Genomic DNA, 23,294 nt, shown 5'->3' on the forward strand with positions numbered 1-23,294 from the left:
ACGACCATAGGGGTTCGTGGTACTAAAAAGGTTATGAATCTCTGTCTGATGGAAGAATTCCCATTTTAGTGAAATTCAGTAAAGCAGTGATTGAGAGGTAAGAGAAGTCATCAATATCAGATAACTCAAAACTCTCAAATCCCACTAGAAGTGGATCACTCTGTCTATGTATAAGGCTACTCCAGCCAACTTCAGAAAATTAAATAGTACTAACTTTGGTTGTGGTTTCTTGACTTCCCCATTCCTCAGCTTTGAAAGAAAAAAAAATGGCCCCCATTCTTCTAATATACAGGGAATCCTCTATAATGCAACTAGGAGAAGCCTGTGGGAAAGAACAGAAGTATTGAAATCACAGTTGTTTAGTTTTTCCCAGTTGCTAATTATTCATGTGTGATGCAGAAATAATGTACACATGACTGGCTTATGGAAGGATTAAAGGAAACAAAGTAGGGACAATACATAGCACAGTGTCTGGTATGTTATGGGCACCACATGGCTATTAGTTTCCTTATACGGAGAGTTTAAAATGAACTTTGATTGAGTTTGGTTGAAGGTGGAGGTTTGGGGAGTGTGGTGGTATTGAGAAATGTAGTTACTTTTTTCCTTAGAATTGGGTTGGGTGGTTTTGTTGAATGGAGAAAACTTCCTGAAAGGGATAGACTTTGGTTGGCAGAAAGAAAAGTAGGTTACAGAGTTTAGTTGCAGAAATAGTGTGAGAGGAAGGCATGGACTGGGGAGGAGGAAAATTGAATTTAGTGTGTAGGCTTTGTGGAAAGGAATGAATAAGGGGATTGTACGTGCCACTGAACTCATGCTTTTCCTTAAGTTATCTGTTTTCAGAGCAGTGGAATTTTTCATCAGAGATAAATATGAAAAGAAGAAATACTATGATAAAAATGCAATAGCTATTACAAATGTAAGTAAAATCTTCATCTCTATTACCAATTGATGTTTGTTGAATGGATCTCAAACTTTTTAACATACAATGCAGCTTAATTTTTTTTATTGTAAAAATATACTTACAGACTTTTAAAAATTTGAATATTGGAATTTTTTGTCACATGTTTTTGAACTCTCACAAAGCAGAACTCTTGATTCAGAAAAGAACACATTCTAAGTGAAAGTCCAGTAACTGTTAAATGTCATTTATTAAGTTAATTTACGAAATTTTTAAAAAGATAAGATCACTAACTGAAAAAAAGGGGAGAGAAAATTATTTCACTCAATTCTGGAAATAAATGAAAAAGAAACAAGGCACTTTATCCTCCCTTTACGGCTTTAGTGGATGTGTCCAGACATATGTATATTAAGACATGGCATTTTAACTGATTACTATCAAGTATTTTGATACCTAATAGTTGAGACCTTACTGTAATGATCAAAGTATTGTATCATTGTTTCTTTTTAGTTTTTTTCTGATTAATTTTTCTCATTCCAGTTAATTACAGTTTAAGGCTAATTGTCTTTATTGTTATAGACATTTTTTGGCCTTTAATTCCTAGATTACTAAGCAAGCTATAAAAGATTAATCTTGTGGTTAAGTCATCTATGTATCAAACAATTTGGAGACAATAATTTCATTTTGTATACAAACTGGGTTTTTCTTTTCAGTCCATACAGAGAAGCAATATACTAAAAAATTAATCAAATACTAACAAAATAAGGATATTTTGATCATGAAAAAGTCTTGTTAAAAATGTTTAAAATATCATTAATGTGTATTTTGAAACAAAGACACCCTTGTGTAAGAGTTTGGGCTGCATTGAATATAGGAGAGGAAGTCTTTTGAAAGAATGGTAAAAAATTGACAGTATTGAGAATGATATTTATAATGCCCATAAAACAGTCTAATTGTAGCACTATGGGGGAAGGAAAATGGGCTAAGTTTAAAACATAAGTAATATATGTTCATATGAAATTTTAAGAAATCATTTTAGTTTATTTTATAAAACATGGCTTTACATTAAATACCCTTTTAAAAAAACTAAACATTTTTGTTCTTTTTTATTATATCTATATTGATAGTATTTTTTAATCTTGACAACAGTTTGGAAAAGAGTTTATGTAGTAGTGTATAGGAAAACAGTTTTTGGCACAAAAACAGACACACAGACCAATGGAATAGAATAGAAACCCCAGAACTAGACCCACAAACATATGGCCAACTCATCTTTGACAAAGCAGGAAAGAACATCCAATGGAAAAAAGACAGCCTCTTTAACAAATGGTGCTGGGAGAACTGGACAGCAACATGCAGAAGGTTGAAACTAGACCACTTTCTCACACCATTCACAAAAACAAACTCAAAATGGATAAAGGACCTGAATGTGAGACAGGAAACCATCAAAACCTTAGAGGAGAAAGCAGGAAAAGACCTCTCTGACCTCAGCCCTAGCAATCTCTTACTCAACACATCCCCAAAGGCAAGGGAATTAAAAGCAAAAGTGAATTACTGGGACCTTATGAAGATAAAAAGCTTCTGCACAGCAAAGGAAACAACCAACAAAACTAAAAGGCAAAGATATTCGCAATGACATATCGGACAAAGGGCTAGTATCCAAAATCTATAAAGAGCTCACCAAACTCCACACCCGAAAAACAAATAACCCAGTGAAGAAATGGGCAGAAAACATGAATAGACACTTCTCTAAAGAAGACATCCAGATGGCCAACAGGCACATGAAAAGATGTTCAGCGTCGCTCCTTATCAGGGAAATACAAATCAAAACCACACTCAGGTATCACCTCACGCCAGTCAGAGTGGCCAAAATGAACAAATCAGGAGACTATAGATGCTGGAGAGGATGTGGAGAAACGGGAACCCTCTTGCACTGTTGGTGGGAATGCAAACTGGTGCAGCTGCTCTGGAAAGCAGTGTGGAGGTTCCTCAGAAAATTAAAAATAGACCTACCCTATGACCCAGCAATAGCACTGCTAGGAATTTATCCAAGGGATACAGGAGTACTGATGCATAGGGGCACTTGTACCCCAATGTTCATAGCAGCACTCTCAACAAAAGCCAAATTATGGAAAGAGCCTAAATGTCCATCAACTGATGAATGGATAAAGAAATTGTGGTTTATATACACAATGGAGTACTACATGGCAATGAGAAAAAATGAAATATGGCCTTTTGTAGCAACGTGGATGGAACTGGAGAGTGTGATGCTAAGTGAAATAAGCCATACAGAGAAAGACAGATACCATATGGTTTCACTCTTATGTGGATCCTGAGAAACTTAACAGGAACCCATGGGGGAGGAGAAGAAAAAAAAAAAAAGAGGTTAGAGTGGGAGAGAGCCAAAGCATAAGAGACTGTTAAAAACTGAGAACAAACTGAGGGTTGATGGGGGTGGGAGGGAGGGGAGGGTGGGTGACGGGTATTGAGGAGGGCACCTTTTGGGATGAGCACTGGGTGTTGTATGGAAAGCAATTTGTCAATAAATTTCATATATTAAAATAAATAAATTTAAACAAAACAAAACAAAACAGTTTTATCTTTGGATGATAGCTGTTGCTGTGGAATTCTGCCCCCCCTCCCCCAAGTGTGATAATGGTATTATGTTCAGTTAAGAGGATTTCTTCATTCATTAACAGATATGTACTGGGATAAAATATTTAGGAATTGAGTGCCAGGATATCTATAATTCTTTTTTTTTTAATATATACTTTTTAATGTTTATTTTTGAAAGAGAGAGACATCGTGAACGGGGAGGGGCAGAAAGAGAGAGAGGGGGAGACATAGAATCTGAAACAGGCTCCAGGCTCTGAGCTGTCAGCACAGAGCCTGACGCGGGGCTCGAATTCTGAACAGCAAGATCATAACCTGAGTCGAAGTTCGATGCTTAACCGAATGAGCCACCCAGGTGCCCCTCTGTAATTCTTTTTTAAAAGTTTGTTAAAATTTCCTGCACCTGAGAACACTATTGTATTAAAAAGGGGTCATACACAGTCCAAAGCTTGGCACTTCAGGTGTATGCTGTGTGCGCTCTTCTGTTGTGTTTTGGCTGCTCTTTCCCACTGGTCAGTCTTCTGCAGAACTCCTTGCCTGCAGTGAGGGGGTGTTTGGACATTTAACTAAGTGTGCTTTGATTTGTTTGTTGAAGTAACCCTGGATAAAAAAAGGAGTGGGGAAGCCTGATCCCAAAAAAAGAAAAAAGGAGAAGGGAACAACAAAAAAACCCAAATACATAGAGAATCAAAAAACGAAGTCTGATTCCAAGTAAAGAGAAAGAAAAAATAGAAAAAAAAAAAAAGCAGAAGAGAAAAAAAGAAAAGAATGCAAAAGCCTGATTCCGAGAGAGAGAAGGAAATGAAACAAAGTAAACAAATGAGGAACTATGAGCCTGATTTCAAACAAAAAAAGAAGGAGGAAAACAACAACAAAAAGAGTTGTCTGTGGGTGCTTGAGGTTGCTGGCTGTGCTGGACTGGAGAAGAGGCCGGCTGCATTGGCTACGAGTCATCTCGCCCTAATAAATAAGCAGTTGCCAGGCACAGAGGGCGGGGTTTGGTGTAAGTGGGTCCTGCCTCCACTGGGGGCTGCTGTGTTGTTTTCTGAAGTCCCACTGTGTTGGTGTTGAGGGGAAAGTGGTGCCACCCCAATGTCTCATGCTGAGACCAGGGGTTTCAACCCCCACTGTTCAGGCAGCCTTCACAGAATAGAGAGGGAAGTCAGCTTGCCCTGTGTCAAAACTCTTGTGCGGTTTTTTTCTTTGGCATGCGGCTGGGATTCAAATCCCAAAGTATTAAAGGACCCCCAGCATGGTGTGGATCTGTTCCCCTCTTCTGGAATAGAGCCTCTCTGCCCTGTTGATGAAAGGCCTTTGGCTGGCACCTACAGGGTATTTTGTCTTGGGGACGTAATAAACTCTCTTCCATAAGTAGTCCAGGAAGGGGACTATTCTCTCCCAGTGCATCCCGGAGATCGGAAATCACTACACTATGCTATTCACTCTGGGGCCAGCTCCCTCCTCCCCAGGAAGACAAACCACAGCTTCTCTCCAGAGAAAGTCATGGACTTGCAAAACATCAGAGTTTCAGCTCCAAAGGCTATTTGCAAAAAAGAACTTGGATCCTATTTCTCGCTCTCCATCCAGTCCATGGTCCAGAGAGGTTTTCCTCTTCTGCTATCTCGAAGCCACACTATCTCCTATCTCAACCCCTGTCTCTTTCTCTCCCTTTTGTCTCTTCATAGAAAGTGTTCTCTCCCCTCTGTGGCACTGCTGTCTTTCTCTCCCCCAATTCACATCTACACACCTTATACCTGCCAAGCTGTCTCCCTCAAACCGTGGAGACCCTTCTGCCACTCTGCAGACCAATTTCCTGGATGTTCCAAGTAATTTGACCTCAATACAGCTGTGTTTGAGGGACAAGTAAAGCCCAGGATCCTCCTACTTTTCCACCATCTTAACTTATCTCTCTCTTAACTCATTTTTTAAATGGTTCATTGAAACCTGGCAGCTGAGTGTATGTGTGCCTTTCTGTGGAGAGAGAGAACAAGCATGACATAATGTTAACATTTGATAAATATTGGCAAAGTTTATAGAGATATTCATTCCCTATTTTTTATATTTTTTGTAGGCTTCAGAATGAAAAATTTAAGGTGAAGGATTGTGTATTCTTGAGTTTATATTATTCATGTAGTGAAAATTTAGAAAAGTTTACAAAATTCACATTCAACCCAAGGGTTGAATCTATTCATTTATATGCAAAATGATAATTTTTTAAAAATTTATATTCTAGTAAGTTTAAAATATTCCTGTTTCACAGTAATCAATCTGTAAGTAACTAATCTTATATGTCACTAAGAATTACATTACATATTTATATCCATTGTCTTTAGGTAATGGATTAAACATTCATTCAAATAGTTTCTTATCACTTGTGGTCACAGTCTCCTAGTATACTAAACCAAAAGAGCATGTACCTTTGCTTTTAGAGAGAGTTAATTTCATAGTGAGGATGAGATTAGGTTAAAAAAACATAAGACAAAGTATAAGTATCTTATATCTAAGGTACTTGAGCATTAGTGCATTTAAGGAATATCTAAGGAAGGACAGTTTGAATACTAACTGTGCTAGTTAATACTCTTATAAAGAGATGTCATGAGTGACTATGAAGCTTGATATGACTGTTACCCTGATATTAAGTGGCTCCAAATTGCTTTACCTTTATAGCTTTTGTGTCTGATTTTTATAGTTTTTTGGTCTTCTCTTGTTTTAACTGGTATTTTTTAGTGTTGCTGTTATTATTTTCTTATTTTAAACAAGAGTAAGGGCCTGAAGATTGATGCTGGTTCTCTGTGTAAGGCAGTCATTTAATTTCTTAACCCTTTTAAAAAAATTATTTTTTAATTAAAAAAATATTTTTTAAATATTCATTTTTTGAGATAGAGCAAGCTGGGGAGGGGCAGAGAGAGAAGGAGAGAGAAATCCCAAGGAGGCTCCTCCCTGCTAGCGCATAGCCAGATGTGGGGCTTGAACTCAGACTGTGAGATCATGACCTGAGCTGAAACAAAGAGTCGGATGTTTAACCAACTTAAGCCACCCAAGCACACCATTTCTTAACTCTTAAAAAAAATAAACTGATACATTTCTTGCCCTTCTGAAACATAAATATTTTAGAGTATTGTGGCAAAATACAGTACAATAAACTATAGGAAAACAGTGCCAAAGGGTTTTGTCATTTTTCTATGATACTGCCCCCTCTGCCTGCCAGGCTATTTAATGAGTCTGTGAACTAAGCCCCATAGGAATCCATCATGTAGAGTATGAGAAGCTAAGATGGTACTTCCTTCATACCCAGAGATTTATTTGTAGTCGTAAAAACTGGCTTCAGCTAGCTGTTAATAAATATGGCATCTGGTCATATATACATGGTGCTTCTGAGAAAGCAGGAAGGGATATATGTGCTGCTTTGTGGAGGGAGCTTATGGTATAGGGTATATGGTTTGAGTGCTGTGTGGTACCATAAGTGTGAATTAAGGAAGGAAGGTTAAAGGGAAAATGCAAAGTTTAGATAAGACAAAAACAAAGGAAAATATGTCCCAAGTAGAAATATTTTGGTACTACAGTCAGTATTGTTTTGTAGCCTTAAAGAGAAAAAAATATATTTTATTTTACTTTATTTTATTTTGTACCTTTTTTTATTTAAAAAAAATTTTTAATGTTTATTTATTTTTGAGAGAGAGAGAGACAGACCGTGAGCAGGGGAGGAGCAGAGAGAGAGGGAGATGCAGAATTCGAAGCAGGCTCCAGGCTCTGAGCTGTCCGTACAGAGCCTGACACAGGACTCGAACTCACGAACTGTGAGATCATGACCTGAGCTGAAGTCATATGCTTAACTGACTGAGCCACCCAGGTGCCCTATTTTTAAAGTAACTGCATGGTGCTGGGCACCAGTGTGGGTGGGCATAGCATAGCAACCCTCACTCATATCGACCCTCAGTACTTCCCTTCCTCACTCCTGAGATCTGTGTTAGCCTCTCATTTTGAAACTAGTTATAGAATTCAGAGATTGGCTATTGAAGTTCCCTTGGATTGTTTCTTCCTTTATTTGTTCATTTCATCATTCAACAAACAAGCATTGAATGTATACTATCTGCAAGGCACTGAGATTGAAATGACAATCTTTGTATAATGCTAGCTTACTCTCAAATATTATCCATATGTAATGTACCCGTACAATGAGCTATATTCTAAAGCACAAAGTAGTATCTGTTATAATAGAAGAATAAAAGTGCTATGGGAACACAAAACTTAGGTAGCATTAGTTAATTTTCACTGGGAGAATTTTTAAAGGAGGTATGTTTGAAATTATCCTGCACAGAAAAGTAGGATTTCAGCAAAGAGAAAATGGGCTGAGTGTTAATGCAGAAAGGACATCTCAGGTTGAAGGGACATTTTATCTCATCTGTGCCAAAGTAAGATAAGGAGGAAAGTGAGTTCAGGTATTATTTGGTATTTGGGTCTGGTGAGTAGTCCATGAAACTGTCTTGTCTAGTGAGTGTAAAGGGGACTATACAGCATGGGTAGATGACGAGAAAATAAATGTATGAGGAAATAACTCTTGAAAGGCAAATAGTGATTGTATGGAAGATTTGAGTGCCAGACTTCTGTTTTTGAGTAAGACATGGTTATTGTATTAATTTTCTCTTGTTACTTAACAGATTTCTGGAAATTTAGTGACTTCAAACAGTACAGATTTGTTTTCATACAGTTTTCTGTTGGCTTAGAGTCTGGGCATGGGTTAGCTCAATTCTCAGCTCAGGATGTCACCAAGCTGAAATTAAAGAGTTGGCCAGGGTTGTGGTCTTGTTTGAGGCTCATTGTCTTCCAAGCCCACGATTGTTGTCAGAATTCATTTCTTTGTGGTTGTATGACTAAGGTCCTATGTTCTTGCTGTCAGATGGGGACCACTCTCTGTTCCTGGGGTCCATCGTCTGATTCTTAACAGTTAACCCCATATTATGCATAGCAGCTTATTTCTTCAAGACCATTGAAGAATTTCTCTCACACTTCAATTCTCCTATTTTAGGAAGGGCCCTGCCCCCTTTTAGTGGCTCACCTGATCAGGCTAGGCACACCCAGAATAGTCTCCCCTTTGATTAATCCATCATTAACTATTGGGATCTTAATTACCTCTGCAAATTTCTAACCTTTGTTATGTAACATTCTAGTCAAAAGAGTCCATCATAATCACAGTCCTGCCCATACTTAAGGGAAGGGCATTATATAAGGTATGTATACCAGGGGGTAGGAGTTGGGGTGGCCATCCTAGAATTCTTACCACAGTGGTACACAATGAATCTGACCTCCATGCTTGTTACTTAATTGATTGAGTGATAGGAGAATTTGAAAAACTTTGAGTAAAGAAATCTGTTCTTTCTTCCTCTCCCCTTCTCCTCCCTAACCAGTAGTGAATCACAACTGGAAGCACAGTGATTGAGTTGCTAGAAGATCTAGCAGGTCTTGAGTAGATGGGGCTGAACTCTGCCATATTAATTGCTCTTTTTCATCAGCTTTTCTCTCTCCCTCCTGCCTTCTCCCTCACTCTCTTCCCCTCCCTTTTCCACCCTCCCTCTCACTCCCCCACATATATTTTTATATTCACATTATTTATTTGCCATCATAATGATCAGAAACAAAAAGAAAGTCTAGTAGAGCAGTAAAATGTGTAGATAACTGTAGCTATTTAATACTGACTGCTTGACTTCCTTGGTTTTGTCTTGGAGAATAGTTAATAATCTTTGGGAGTTGGTGACTTTAAGATGAGCACTTGCTTGTTGTCGTTTCAGTTTATCTTACATATTGCTCGCCTCCTTTACCACTTCTTATCTCTCAGAAGCAATCTCTTGAACTCAATTTGAATTTGAATTTGTAGCACACAAAGATTTTAATTCTCCTGTCTGAATTTCACATGAAGTTACTTTTGTAATCAATTGCCATATAATTGAATATTATATAAGAGTTTAAAAACAAAAGTTCACTTGTTTTGTTATGTATGTGTATGTATATAAAGGCTAATAGTTAATACAACAGAAGTAAAATTAAATTCATTATTTCAACTTAGAAATTATTATAGAAGTAATGTTTCTCTATTACTATAAAAGTGAGTTAGCACTAGTAATTTTTTAAGCTCTGTTTGTAATTGATGATTATATAGTTATTTAAGATACATGAGTAATTTCAAGGCTGTGAGTTGCAATGAATTTTAGATGTTTTCTATTAGGGATGAGAAACTTAGGTGAATAATTAGGTAGTGAATTAGTATTAGTATAAAATAGCAGTTTCAAGTTGGCTTTCTTTGTTAATTCTTTTCATTATAATTTTAGTTTCCTCATCTGTGGAATAGAAACGATCATGGTCTCTGTATTTCATAGTACTGTAAGAGTTAAATAAGATAAGGCATGCTGCATTTTTAAAAGGATACCTGGCACACATATTTAGGGTGCTTAATAAATATAACTTATTGTAATGATTATATTGGAGGAAGGTGACAGGAAGTTGGAAGTGACAAATGACTTGAAGCAGGTAGATAATTAACAAATTTGAATACTCAAACTTAACTATAAGACTTTAGATCACTGGCACAATTTTGACTTAGAGTTCTTTGGTTAATCCCTCCATGCTTTAGTCTGCCCTTTAATTATGGTCTGCCAGTGACTTGATGTGGCAATTAAAGGACTTGTATTTTGAAAGTTTTCCAAAATCGACATTTCAAGTTAGTGTATTTCAAGTTAGTATATTAAAATTTTCAAGTTAGTATATTATGCAAAGATTTTCAAGTTAGTATATTAAAATTTAGGCTGCTTCTACATATTTGGTGGCTATCATTACTTAGTTAAGTTTTATCAAAATCTCTTAAGTGGCCTATTGATGAGTTTAATTGATGTTGTCTTTTGTATGATTTATTTATTGGTTCAATAAGTGTATTTTCAGGTTTTGTGTCAATTATATGGACATTGGGAATCATACTTTTAAGATGATTTCTGGACTCCTGAAACACCTGAGCTTTGCAGTATATTGAGAGCTCATGAGATAGCCATTTGAGAATTGTTATGATAAAATCTCCACTTGGAAAATATATCCAAGAGTTTCCAACGTGAGTTTGAAACAGTGTATTGCTAGTGATTAAGCCATAGGGCATTTCCCAGTGGTCTTATGCTTTTCAGTATTTTGGAACACTGGATTTTATTTTATTTTGTTGAAAGAGGTGGTAAGTGTAAAAAAATGGATCAAGAAAATAATGTGATCTTTTCTTGAAAAGATAAACATTTTGCCTTATGGCCTTCAAATATCATATTGGCATTTTTATAATACTTCATACCTTTCCAAATGTATTTGTTCACCTTATTCTGACAGGTGGGAGTTGGAAACCTGTTTTGCCTGATCAGTTTTTCTTTTGTAGGAGGTGAGTTTATGCAGTTGTATTGCTTTAGGAGTTTCTTCACATACAGTTTACTTTGGTGGTGGCCTAGAAAGAACCTCTGGGCTTAAGAATAATTAAAAGAAAGACTCTAAATCATTTATTCCTGAAGGATATTTTTACTAGGTTCCCACTGTGTATTCTCTCATGGATGGAGGGATTGAACAGGAGAAGGGTAAGGAATAGAGGGACATTCAGTCATAACAACTGAATTTACTGACACTGCCAATTTCCAGCGAAATTTTCTAAGGTCCAAGTCTTGTTCATTCTCTCTATAAAAATACCACAATCCAGTGAAATGGTGCTAATGTGTAGTTAAAAAATAAATTCTGAATTTGACAATAAATGTAGATAACTTAATATGAGATTTCAGAATAGTATGTTAGCAAGCAGCAAACTTACAAAGGACAACAATAACTGCTGAGATCGAGCCTCTTTTTGGTTCATCCTCTAAGATGCTCCCTTTCTCTTTTTTTGGTTTCCTTTAACATTCAGAAATATTTATATAATGTAATGTGTAGGAACTATATAAAGCTTCTAATTAAGGATATTGAGTGATCCGATTTGCATTTGAGAATGTCATAGTTTGGAGAAGAGTAAGACTTGGGACAAGGAGGCCAGTTAGGACTGATCTAGGTGACAGATGATGGTACTTTCCTATTAGGGTGCTTAGCGATGATGGCAAGAAGTAGTTTTAAGAGGTTTAGAACACTCGAGAATATCTAGTTTTCTTTGCCTCTGTATTTTCCCCCCCTGCCACTCCTCCCCCTTTTTTTTTGTTCTCCCTTATCTATCTCTATGTTCTTTGGTGTCTCTTGCTTCTGATTGTCAATAGTTGACCTCTGTTTCCTCATTCCTTGCTCATATAATGTATTTTAACCCTGCTCATTGAAGAGAAAAGAAAAAAAAAAAAAAAGAGAGAGAGAGAGAGCCAAACCATAAGAGACCCTTAAAAACTGAGAATAAACTGAGGATTGATGGGGGGGTGGGAGGGAGGGGAAGATGGGTGATTGGGCATTGAGGAGGGCACCTGTTGGGATGAGCACTGGGTGTTGTATGGAAACCAATTTGACAATAAATTTCATTAAAAAAATTTTTAAAAATGAACTTTATTGAAGATAAAATTTATGTGTAGTAAAAGATAATTTAAGATAGAGTTCATTGACTTTTGAAATATATATACCTTTCTGTAACCACCATAGAGGGCATATATAATCTTTCCTTTCTAAAAGGTTCCTTACTGCCTCTTATTTCCCACCCCTGGCCCAGGTAACCATTGATCTACTTTTTTTCACTTTACATTATATTTGTCTTTGCTGGAGTTTCATATGAATGGTATCATATGTATGTACTCTTTGGTGTGTGATGTCTTTCTTTTGGTATATTTCTGAAATTCATCCCTGTTTTTGTGAGTACTGTTAGACCATTCTTTTTTTATTGGCAAATAATAATTCATTTTATGGGTATACCACAGTTTGTTTATTTGTTTACCTGTTAATTTGTCCATTGATTTTTCAAGTGTCTTTCCTACTGAAAAACTCTCTCTGTTTCTTTCTAGCTGAAACATAGTATTAAAGCTTTTTTAGGAGGGAGCATTAAAATGCTTTCTTAAGTTACTGGTATTTATTTTAATGTTTTATTTTTGAGAGAGAGATTGAGAGAGAGAGAGAGTGCAAGCGGGGTAGGGGCAGAGAGAGAAGGAGACACAGAATCTGAAGCAGGCTCCAGGCTCCAAGCTGTCAGCAGAGAGCCCAATGCAGGGCTCAAGTTCAGGAACTGTGAAATTGTGACCTAAGCAGAAGTCGGGCACTTAGCCGACTGAGCCACCCAAGTGCCCCTAATTACTGTTATTTATTAAATAGTTTTATATTCCTACTTCTGAGTTTTAAAAGTGGCCAAATCAGTCAGAAGGAGAACAAACACTTTTACAATGAATTACCTTGAATTAGTAACCCTTGACATGCTAAATATATACCTATTTCTCTTTTATATTTTTGTATTTAGCTATTACAGGAGTTTGGGGGCAAAGAGGTCTTTATGGTACAGGCTATCATCTTAAGTGCATTTGTGTGCTTTTTTATCTGTTATTTTCTACATAAAGTGGCAATTAAAGATATCTAGCAAGTAAATGTCCAATAGGATAAAGTAGCTTTGAAGCCAGGGTTTAAGGTGCCTTTTATCTCTTAAAATCTTTTCTTCTGTGTGTAATTTCCATTAGTAGTTACTAAATGGTTAGTTTGCACAATTACAACAGAGCCAACAAGCAGTGTTCAAGGAAAAAAAAACCCTAAAGTTTATGGTCTTGGGTTGTGATTCAAGAATTACAACCGTAACTAACTTAATAACAAGCAAATTGAATGAGGACTTATCTCCCAATGTTATTTTGACATTATGTAATAACCTTTCTGTAATAGCACCTTTTATTTTAAACAGTTCCTTAGAGGCACTGTTGATATGATAGGGCAATATATACAGATGTCAGTTTTATGGCTCCAGAGATCTACTATGCATTTGGTAAACATATTTCAGTTATATTTTGGCAGTAAAGAGAGCGGGAAGATAATGCTTCCATTAAAGTGATCAACTATGCATGTAGAAATTGGGTAGGAAGATGTGTGAAAAGGCTTTCAGATGAAATGCATTTTCATATATAAATTGCCTCTGCTGCATATATAACTGTCTCATAATGCTTTAGGGTAATTCAGCAAATACAGCATTGGAAATGGTGTTTGTACATACTGATCTTAAAGAAGGAAGTGTATAAATTGCTTTATGATAAGTCCTGCTGTTGCTTAGCTGTTATATTGCATTAACCCACTCTTTTATCCCAGACTTTTTTCTTTTCTTAAACAGCTGATTAAAACTAATTAACTTACTATTTCAGCACTGTTTTATTTTCCATTCTTAAAATAGTTATTACAAGTAAAAGCAGAAGTTCATTTGTGTTTTTCTGCTACGTGAAACAATGTGTCTTCATCCTCAGAGCATTAGTGTTTCAAAAGTAATGTTGAGTAAAAGTTTACTATCTGAGAAGCTTAATTATTTTTCAGATACTTATGGTATGATCATACCTGAGTACATATTAAATTTTGTATCATAGCGAACTCTGTTTTAAATCACACATTATTCTGTAATAAATACTTACATTTTTAGAAACTTCACATGGGAATTTTAAAAAAAGCAAAAATATTCTCTTCTTGATGCATTATTTCTCTTGGTTAACATACTTCTAAGTGCTTTTATATCTCAGAAATAGGTGGGTTTTGTTTTTTCCTGTGCCTGTCAGTTCTATTACCTTCTTTTCATTTTGTTCTTCTGACTTTTCATCTGCATTCCACAGATTTCCTCCTCTGATGCTCCTCTTCAGCCTTTGGTGTCCTCTCCTTCTCTACAATCTGCTGTTGAGAAAAACAAATTGGAGGTATGGTAGTGTTCTAGCCAGCTGCATTATGTAGTGTTCAGTGGTAAATAAGCTTTCTTTTGCTGTGTGTCTTAATTTGGGAGTGGTGTAATAGTTGTTTATATTTTGAGTGGTCTCCAGTATTAAATATATTAAATATAACAATTTCTAGAATATTTTCCTATGCCACCAGTAGGATTAAAGAAGTTTGATCCGTTTCATTTCAGAATGACACATTTATTGGTACTATAGATATAGCTCAACATTTAAGAAGCAATTTTTTTGTTGTTGTTTGCATTACTACTTTATACTTCTAGGATTTTTTTTATAGTTGCTGTTGAATTCTTTGATCTATTAAAAAAGTCTTTCATTGAAAATGTTTTCTTTAGAACATTCTATTGTTTTAAGCATTTGAAGAAAGTGTCAAGTTTCTTTTTTTAAGCAATAGTAGCCATCATTCAGATACAGTAATGTAGATAATATAGAGTTATGACTATGGAATCATCAGTGATAATCATTAGAATGTGTTTGTGGTAGGCATGGTTAGAGTGAATGGTAATGATTCCTAATGAGGAAAACATTACTTTACAGAAGTTTCTTATGCAGTATCATTTTTGTGCTGTGATTGACATTCACTCACTATGCTCTTTAATACAGGAGGCATACTTTTGAAATATCTTTAATTCTTAATAAACATTAGGTATAAGGATTAGGATGCATTCTAAGTAGAGAAAGCATCTTGTAAAAAAAAACCCTGTGGGCAGAGTGGGTTGTTTAGAGCCTTCTGAATGATTTTGGTCTTCACTCTGAAGGCCCTGATACTACAATGATGAACTTTAAGGGTGGAAAAGGTAACAGGATCTGATTTTCTTGTCTTCACATTGTTCCTCATATCTGTGGAGAATAAATTATGTGTTGATGGGTGTGGAAAAAGCTTGAGAACTTGCTTTAATCCATGAATAAAATGATGGGAGCATGTGCTAAAATGGGGGGAAAGAGAATAAAAAGGCGAGTGTAGTTTTAAGAGATTTTGAGAAGATGGAATCCATGGGATTTAGTAATGAATAGATTGTGACGGTACTTTGGGAAGCCTTGATGGCTTCCAGTTTCTGGCTTGAGTATCTCAGTACATGATGGTTCTATCCGGGGAGAAAGGGATACAAGCTGAGGGTGAGGAACAGGTTTGTGGAGAACAGAGGCAAGGGGATGAATTTGAAGTTGGATATGACTGTGGGACATCCAGGTATCTAGTAGGTAGTTGAATATATAGGTCTATAGCCCAGAGGAAAGATCTAGGCTGGGGGAAGTGGGAATAAATAGAGAGGGATTGAGAGGAGGATTAAGATTATAAAGCAGCCCAGGGAGAGTGTGTTGAGTGATAAGAGGAAAGTTTTGAGAATAGAAAGCTGGGTACACTTGAACATAAGAGTTAGCAAAGGGAATTCACAAGGAGTCTGTAGGGGACAGTTTTAGAGCATGAAGTACATGGTTGGAGTGTTGTAGGTACTTACTAGGTCAGCACACAGACCCAGGAAAGAAGCACTCTAGGAGTATGGATGTTACCATGAGAAAGTGGAAGAATGTCAGAGGCAAATTTTGCCTTTTCAAAATTTGCTCTGAAACTATGCTTTCATGTAAGAAAAAGAGTGGAAATCCTGAATATACCTTTGTACTGTGGTTCCTACCTGCAAGTCTTAGAAAGCAGTGGACATTGGTGTTTCAAGATGGTGGCATAGGAAGACCTGGAACTCCCCTTTTCCCACGACACAACAAATCTACAACTACACATAGAACAATTTTCTCCAAAAAAGACACTAAAACTAGCTGAACAGCTCCTTCACAACAAAGGACAAAAAGGCCGCATTGAGATAGGTAGGTGAGGCAGAGACATGGAGCCACCCCTGGTGCTGTGATCCACAGGTGAAAGGGATCTCACAAATATGAAGAACATCCCTGAGGAGTGAGGAGTGAGTCCTATATCAGACACCCCAACCCTTAGGACCTGCACTGGGGAGATGAGTCCACAAAACATCTGGCTTTGGAAACCAACAGGTCTTATGTCCAGGATACCCAGAAAACTGTAGGAAAGTATGACTCTACTCTTAAAGGGCATATGAACAGTGACTCACTTGTCCTAGAACCCAGTGCAAAAGGAGTGAGTTGAAAAAGAAGCTCCTAGACCATATGTGAAAGAGATTTATTGCCTAATTTTAAAGTGTCTGTTAGAAGGACAGGGGTCAGTTGGATCTCTCTTTGAAGACAGGTATTAGGCAGAACCATTTTTGTACTACCTCTACCTTGCCAGTGCTGCTCGCCCTGCTCTTCTACACCCCCACAGTCCCACCCTACCAAATTGGATGGGTTGGTTCTTCCTGGGCTGGTGCTGTCCTGTGACCCTGCTAAAGCCAAGAAACGCATGCATTTCACACAGGGGACACCCCTTGAATGCCTGGCTCTGGTGGCCAGTGGGCCTTGCATTTTTGATCCTTACGGAACTGAAACAAACTGGAGGCACAATTTGTGGCAGGCTATCCCCCGCCCACCCCCCCCCCCCCCCCCATACATAGGGCACTACACAAACAGCTGACTGAAACATACTCTCGGTCTTCCTATGACCACTCCTTCAATACTAGGAGAGGTCACTATTTTTCCTAATAGAAACAAACAGAGAATTAGGCAAATGAGGAAATGGGAATATGCTCCAAAAAAAGAATATGGTAACATTTTAGGGGGAAAAAAAATCTTAATGGCGATAAGTAATTTACCTGATAAAGAATTCAAAGTAATAGTCATAAAGATGTTCATTGATATTGGGAGAATAATGGATGAAGGCAGAGAATTTCAACAAAGAGATAGAAAATATTAGAAAATACCAAATGGAAGTCACAGAGCTGAGCCAAGGAATTAAGATGACAGAATAGTAGGGGGACCCAGTGCTTGCTTTGTCCCTCGAACGCTAGATAAATATCAAATCAATCTGAACACCCGGGAAACCGATCTGAGGAATCACAAAACAAACTGCACAACTAGAGGGAGAGAAGAGTTCATATCATGGAAGGTAGTAGGTGTAGAGACTTGATGTGGTGGAGAAAAGAATTGCCAGTACTGTGGAGGTGAGGGAGCCCTGATCGGGGAAAAAGGGGAGAGAGAGCAAGAGTGCAAGCAGGGTTCAGGGCATTGCACAAGAAAAACACTTCCCCGAAACTATTGACAGGGAAAATGAGAAGGGCTGATTACTGCAAGTTTTTACAAGCAGCAGAGCTCAAACTCTGAAGTTTTAGAAATCCGGGCCATCACTGGGGTGGAGCCTGACAGGTGTACAGGGGCTCCTGTGTAGAAGGAGGGCAGAAGCCCAAGAGCAGGCAGTGTGGTGTGAGGATCCCCTGGGTCGCTCTGGGAGAGGATAGTTCCCCTTCTTGGAGTGCACTTGGGAAAGGTGGCACTGCCTGTCAGGGGACAAAATAGCCGGTGGGTGCCATTGATCTGCTCCATTTATTAGCATAGAACAGAGGCACCTGCTGAGGGCAGCTAACCTGGATGCTGACTTTTTCTGTGCTATACGATGAATTCCAAGCCCCTGCACGTTGTTGGGACTGCCCTTTTGGGACAAACTGGCACCAGCCACAGGGTGATAAGACCCTCCCCCAGATGATGCATGGGTCTGTGCCATCCCAGGTTACTAAAATCTGGAGTTTTGAAACTCAGCTCATGTACCAGAGATAAAACACAGGAGCACTGCACCACTGGGTGGGCAGATGGCTAGAGTGACAGCAGGAATCTGAGGGATGCCTGGGACACACAAGGGGAGATTGTTCACTCATCTGTGAAGGCTTCCTAAACAGCAGCGGGCATAAACTTCCCTCTCTGGAGACAAGAGAGTTGGCTGACACCATTTTTACCCCTGCCCATGAGCACAGATGGATTTCAGTGAGCAGGACAGCGCCCATAGTGGAGGCTTGAGCCGCTTACACCAAACCTTGTCCCCCTGAGCTGTGTAGGTGCTTTTTTAACCTGGGCAAGTATGCCTGAGACTCAGCAGCAGGCCTCTCCCCCAGAAGACTAGCATAACTGCCTTCTTCTGCCCCCCCCCCCCACTGCACACACCCAGTCTACTGACCATGGAGTGCTGCAAAGCTTTAGCTCTAGGCAAAATAGAACCTAGCCTCTTTTAACAAGCAGACCAAAACACACCTACTTAAAAATCACCACACACACACACAGTGGACAAGGTCCAAACACTCCCCATTGTAAGCAAGGAGAAACTCTGCAGAGGACTGACCTGAAGGAAAGAATAGCCAAAACACAATAGCACGGTGTACACAGCATACACCAGAACAACTTCCTGAAGCACCAGGCCCTGGACAGTATATGACCTCTTCTTAACATAGCCATTACTCTCAGGAACAGGAAGCATAACAGGCTTTCCTAAAACACAGAAGACAGAGACCTGGACAAAATGTCATGATGGAGGAATTCATCCCAAAAGAAAGAACAAGAAGAACAAGATCATGGCCAGGGATCTAATCAAAATAGATATAAGTAATATGCCTAAACTAGAATTTAAAACAACAGTCATAAGGATAGTAGCTGGGCCAGAGGAAAGCATAAAAGACAGAGATAAAAGACTTATAAACTAGTCTGGCCGGAATAAAAAAAAATGCTATAGCCAAGAAACAGAGGAATCAAAGAGTTATATAGAAGATAAAAATATGGAAAATAAATGAAGATGAAAAGAAGGAAGGAAAAATATTGGTTAACATTCATATCATAGGAGTCCCAGAAGAAGAAGAGAGGGGAAAAAAGAGAAAGTGTATTTGAGGAAATTATAGCTGAAAATTTCCCTAATCTGGGGAAGGAAACAGACTTCCAAATCCAGGAGGCACAGACAACTCCCATAAAAATCAATAAAAGGAGACTAATACCAAGAAATACCGTAGTAAAATGTACAAAATACAGAGATAAGGAAAGAATTCTGAAAGCAGTAAAGGGAAAGCAATCCCTAAACTACAAGGGAAGACAAATAAGGTTAGCAGCAGATCTCTTCATAGAAACTTGGCAGGCCAGAAGGGAGTGGCATGACATATTCAGCATACTGAATGGGAAAAATATGCAGCCAAAAAGACTTTATCCAGCAAGGCTGTCATTCAGAATAGAGGAGAGATAAAGAATTTTCCGGACAAACAAAAACTGAAGGAGTTTGTGAGCACTAAACCAGCACTGTAAGAAATACTAAAGGGGACTCTTTGAGTGGGAAAGTCCAAAAGCAACAAAGACTAGGAAAGAACACAGAAAATATCCAGAAACACTGACTTTACATGTACTACAATGACACTGAATTCATATGTATCAGTAGTCAATCTGAATGTAAATGGACTAAATGCTCCAATCAAAAGACATAAGAATGGATAAAAAAATAAGACCCATCTATATGCTGCCTACAGGAGATTCACTTTAGACCCAAAGACACCTCCAGATTGAAAGTGAGGGGATGGACAATCATTTATCATGCTAATAGACCTCAAAAGAAAGCCGGATTAGACATACATATAGAAGACAAACTAGAATTTAAGCCAAAGACTGTAATAAGATGAAGAAAGGTACTATATCATAATAAAGGGGTCTATCCAATAAGAATTAAATCTAATTACAACTAATCTAATTGTAGATATTTATGCCCCCAACTTGGAAGCACCCAAATATATGTCATTTAATAACAAACATAAAGAAACTCACTGATAATAATACAATAATAGTAGGACACTTTATCACCTCACAGTAATGGACAAATCATCTAAGCAAAAAATCAGCAAGGAAACAATGCCTTTAAATGACACACTGGATCAGATGGCCTCAATAGAGATATCAAGAACATTACATTAGCAGCAGGATACACATTCTTCTTGAGTGCTCATTCACCAGAGTAGATCACATACTGGGTTACAAATCAGACCTCAACAAGGACAAAAAGACTGAGATCATACCATGCGTATTTTCAGAACACAATACTATCAAACATGAAGACACCCACAAGAAAACATTTGGAAAAACCACAAATACATGGAGGTTAAAGAATATTCTACTAAAGAATGAATGTGTTAACCATGAAATTAAAGAAGAAAATTTTAAAAGTACATGGAAACAAATGAAAATGAAAACATAAGAGTCCAAAACCTTTGAGATGAAGTAAAAGCAGTCATAAGAGAGAAGTACATGGCAGCACAAGTTTTTATGTCAAAAAACAAGAAAAGTCTCAAATACACAATCTAACCTTACACCTTTAAAAGAGCTAGAAAAAGAAAAGCAAGTAAAGCCTAAAGCCAGCGGAAGAAAGGAAATAATATAGATTAGAGCAGAAGTAAATGTTGTAGAAACAACAAAACAGTAGAACAGATCAACAAAACTAGGAGCTGGTTTTTTGAAAAAAAATTAATAAAATTCAAAAAGAAAAGAGAAAGGACCCCAAAAAATAAAATCACAAATGAAAGAGAGCTCACAACCAACACCACAGAAATACAAACAATATTAAGAGAATATTGAAAAAAATGATATGCCAACAAATTAGGCAATCTGGATGAAATGGATAAATTCCTAGAAACATAAAAACTGTCAATACTGAAACAGGAAGAAATAGAAAATTTGAACAGACTCATACCCAGCAAAGAAATGGAATCTGTGATCAAAAATCTCCCAGCAAACAAAAGTCCAGGACCAGATGGCTTCCCAGGGGAATTCTCCCAAACATTTAAAGAAGAGTTAATACCTATTCTTCTCAAATTGTTCCAAAAAATTAAAATGGAAGGAAAACTTCCAAACTCATTCTACAAGGCCAGCATTACCTTGATTCCAAAACCAGACAAAGACCCCAGTAAAAAGGAAAATTACAGGTCAATTTCCCTGATGCATGGTGCAGAAATTCTCAACAAGCTACTAGGAAAATCGAATCCAGTAGTACATTAAAAGAATTATTCACCACAACCAAGTGTGATTTATTCCTGGTCTGCAAGGATGGTTCAGTATTCACAAATCAGTCAGTATGGTACACCACATTAGTAAAAAAAAAAAAAAAAAAAAAAAGAATAAGAACCATATGATCCTCTCGATAGATACAGAAAAAGCATTTGACAAAATACAGCATCCATTCTTGATAAAAACTCTCAACAAAGTAGGGATAGAGGAAACATACCTCAATATCATAAAGGCTGTATACAAAAGACCCACAGCTAATATCATTCTCAATGGGGAAAAACTGAGAACTTTTCCTCTGTGGTCAGGAACAAGACAGGGATTTCCACTGTCACCATTGTCATTTAACATGGTATTGGAAGTGCTAGCCGCAGCAGTTAGACAACAGAAAGAAAGAAAATCCATCCACATACAGCAAGGAAGAAGTCAAACTTTCACTATTCACAGATGACATGATACTCTATGTAAAAATTCTGAAAGACCACCAAAAAGTTGCTAGAACTAATACATGAAGTCTGCAAAGACACAAGGATACAAAATCAACATACAGAAATTGGTTGCATTTCTATATACCAATAATGAAGCAGTAGAAAGAGAAATCAAGGAATCAGTCCCATTTACAGTTGCACCAAAAACCATAAGATACCTAACAATAAACCTAATCAAAGAGGTAAAAAGATCTGTACTCTGAAAACTGTAGAACACTTATGAATGAAATTGAAGAAGACACAAAGAAATGGAAAAACATTCCATGCTCATGGATTAGAAGAACAAACATTGTTAAAATGTCTGTACTACCCAAAGCAATCTGCACATTTAATGCAATCCCCATCAAAATACCACCAGCATTTTTCACAGAGATGGAACACACAATCCTAAAATTTGTATGGGACTACAGGAGACCCCAAATAGACAAAATCAATCTTGAAAAAGAAAAGCAGAGCTGGAGGCATTACAATTCCGACTTCAAGCTATATTACAAAGCTCTAGTCATCAAGACAGTATGGACTGGCACAAAAAATAGACACATAGATCAGTGGAGTAGAATAGAAAACCCAGAAATGGACCCACAACTGTCTGGCCAACTCATTTTCAACAAAGCAGGAAAGAATATCCAATGGAAAAAAGACAGTTTGTTCAACAAAGGGTGTTGGGAAAACTGGACAGTGACATGCAGAAAAATGAAACTGGACCACTTTCTTACACCATTCACAAAAATAAACTCAAAATGGATGAAAGACCTACATGTGAGACAGGAAACCATCAAACTCCTAGAAGAGAACACAGGCAGCAACCTCTTTGACCTCAGCTGCAGCAGTTTCTTAATAGACATGTTGCTGAAGGCAAGGGAAACAAAAGCAAACATGAACTCTTGGCGTTTTATCAAGATAAAAAGCTTCACACAACGAAGGAAACAGTCAATTAAAAGGTAGCCTACAGAATGGGAGAAGATATTTGCAAATGACGTATCTGATAAAGGGTTAGTATTCAAAATGTATGAAGAACTTACCAAACTCAACACCAAAGAAACAGACAATCCAGTTAAGAAATGGGCAGAAGACACGAGTCAACTTTTTTCCAAAGATATCCAGGAAGGTGTTGTTAACAACACAGGAAGCAACAGATGTTGTCAAGGATTCAGAGAAAGGGGAACCATCTTGCATTGTTTGCGGGAATGCAAACTGGTGCAGCCCCTTTGGAAAACATATGAAGGTTCCTCAGAAAGTTAAAAATAGAACTGTCATACAACCCAGCAATTGCAGTAGTAGGTATTTACCCAAAGGATACAAAAATACAGATTTGAAGGAGCGCGTGCACCCTGATGTTTATAGCAACATACCAACAATAACCTAATTATGGACAGAGCCCAAATGTCCATCAACTGTTGAATGGATAAAGAAGGTATCTTGTGTACACACACACACACACACACACACACACACACACACACACACTGGAATATTACTCAGCCATCAAAATGAATAAAATCTTGCCATTTGCAA

The 23,294-nt window shown here is 37.6% G+C and overlaps 1 protein-coding gene across 3 annotated transcripts in view; it reads left to right on the plus strand.

The window, feature by feature from the left end:
* The window catches only part of SMAP1 (small ArfGAP 1), a 202,943-nt gene that overhangs the window by 76,824 nt on the left and 102,825 nt on the right, over positions 1-23,294 (plus strand). For all 3 annotated transcript variants that reach the window (XM_043591751.1, XM_043591749.1, XM_043591750.1), the window contains exons 4-5: positions 841-916; positions 14,269-14,349. In XM_043591751.1, coding sequence (XP_043447686.1) covers positions 841-916; positions 14,269-14,349 — 157 coding nt within the window. The remainder of the gene's footprint in view (positions 1-840; positions 917-14,268; positions 14,350-23,294) is intronic.

The sequence above is a fragment of the Prionailurus bengalensis genome, chromosome B2 (genome assembly GCF_016509475.1).
Source record: "Prionailurus bengalensis isolate Pbe53 chromosome B2, Fcat_Pben_1.1_paternal_pri, whole genome shotgun sequence".
Taxonomy (NCBI): Eukaryota; Metazoa; Chordata; class Mammalia; order Carnivora; family Felidae; genus Prionailurus; species Prionailurus bengalensis.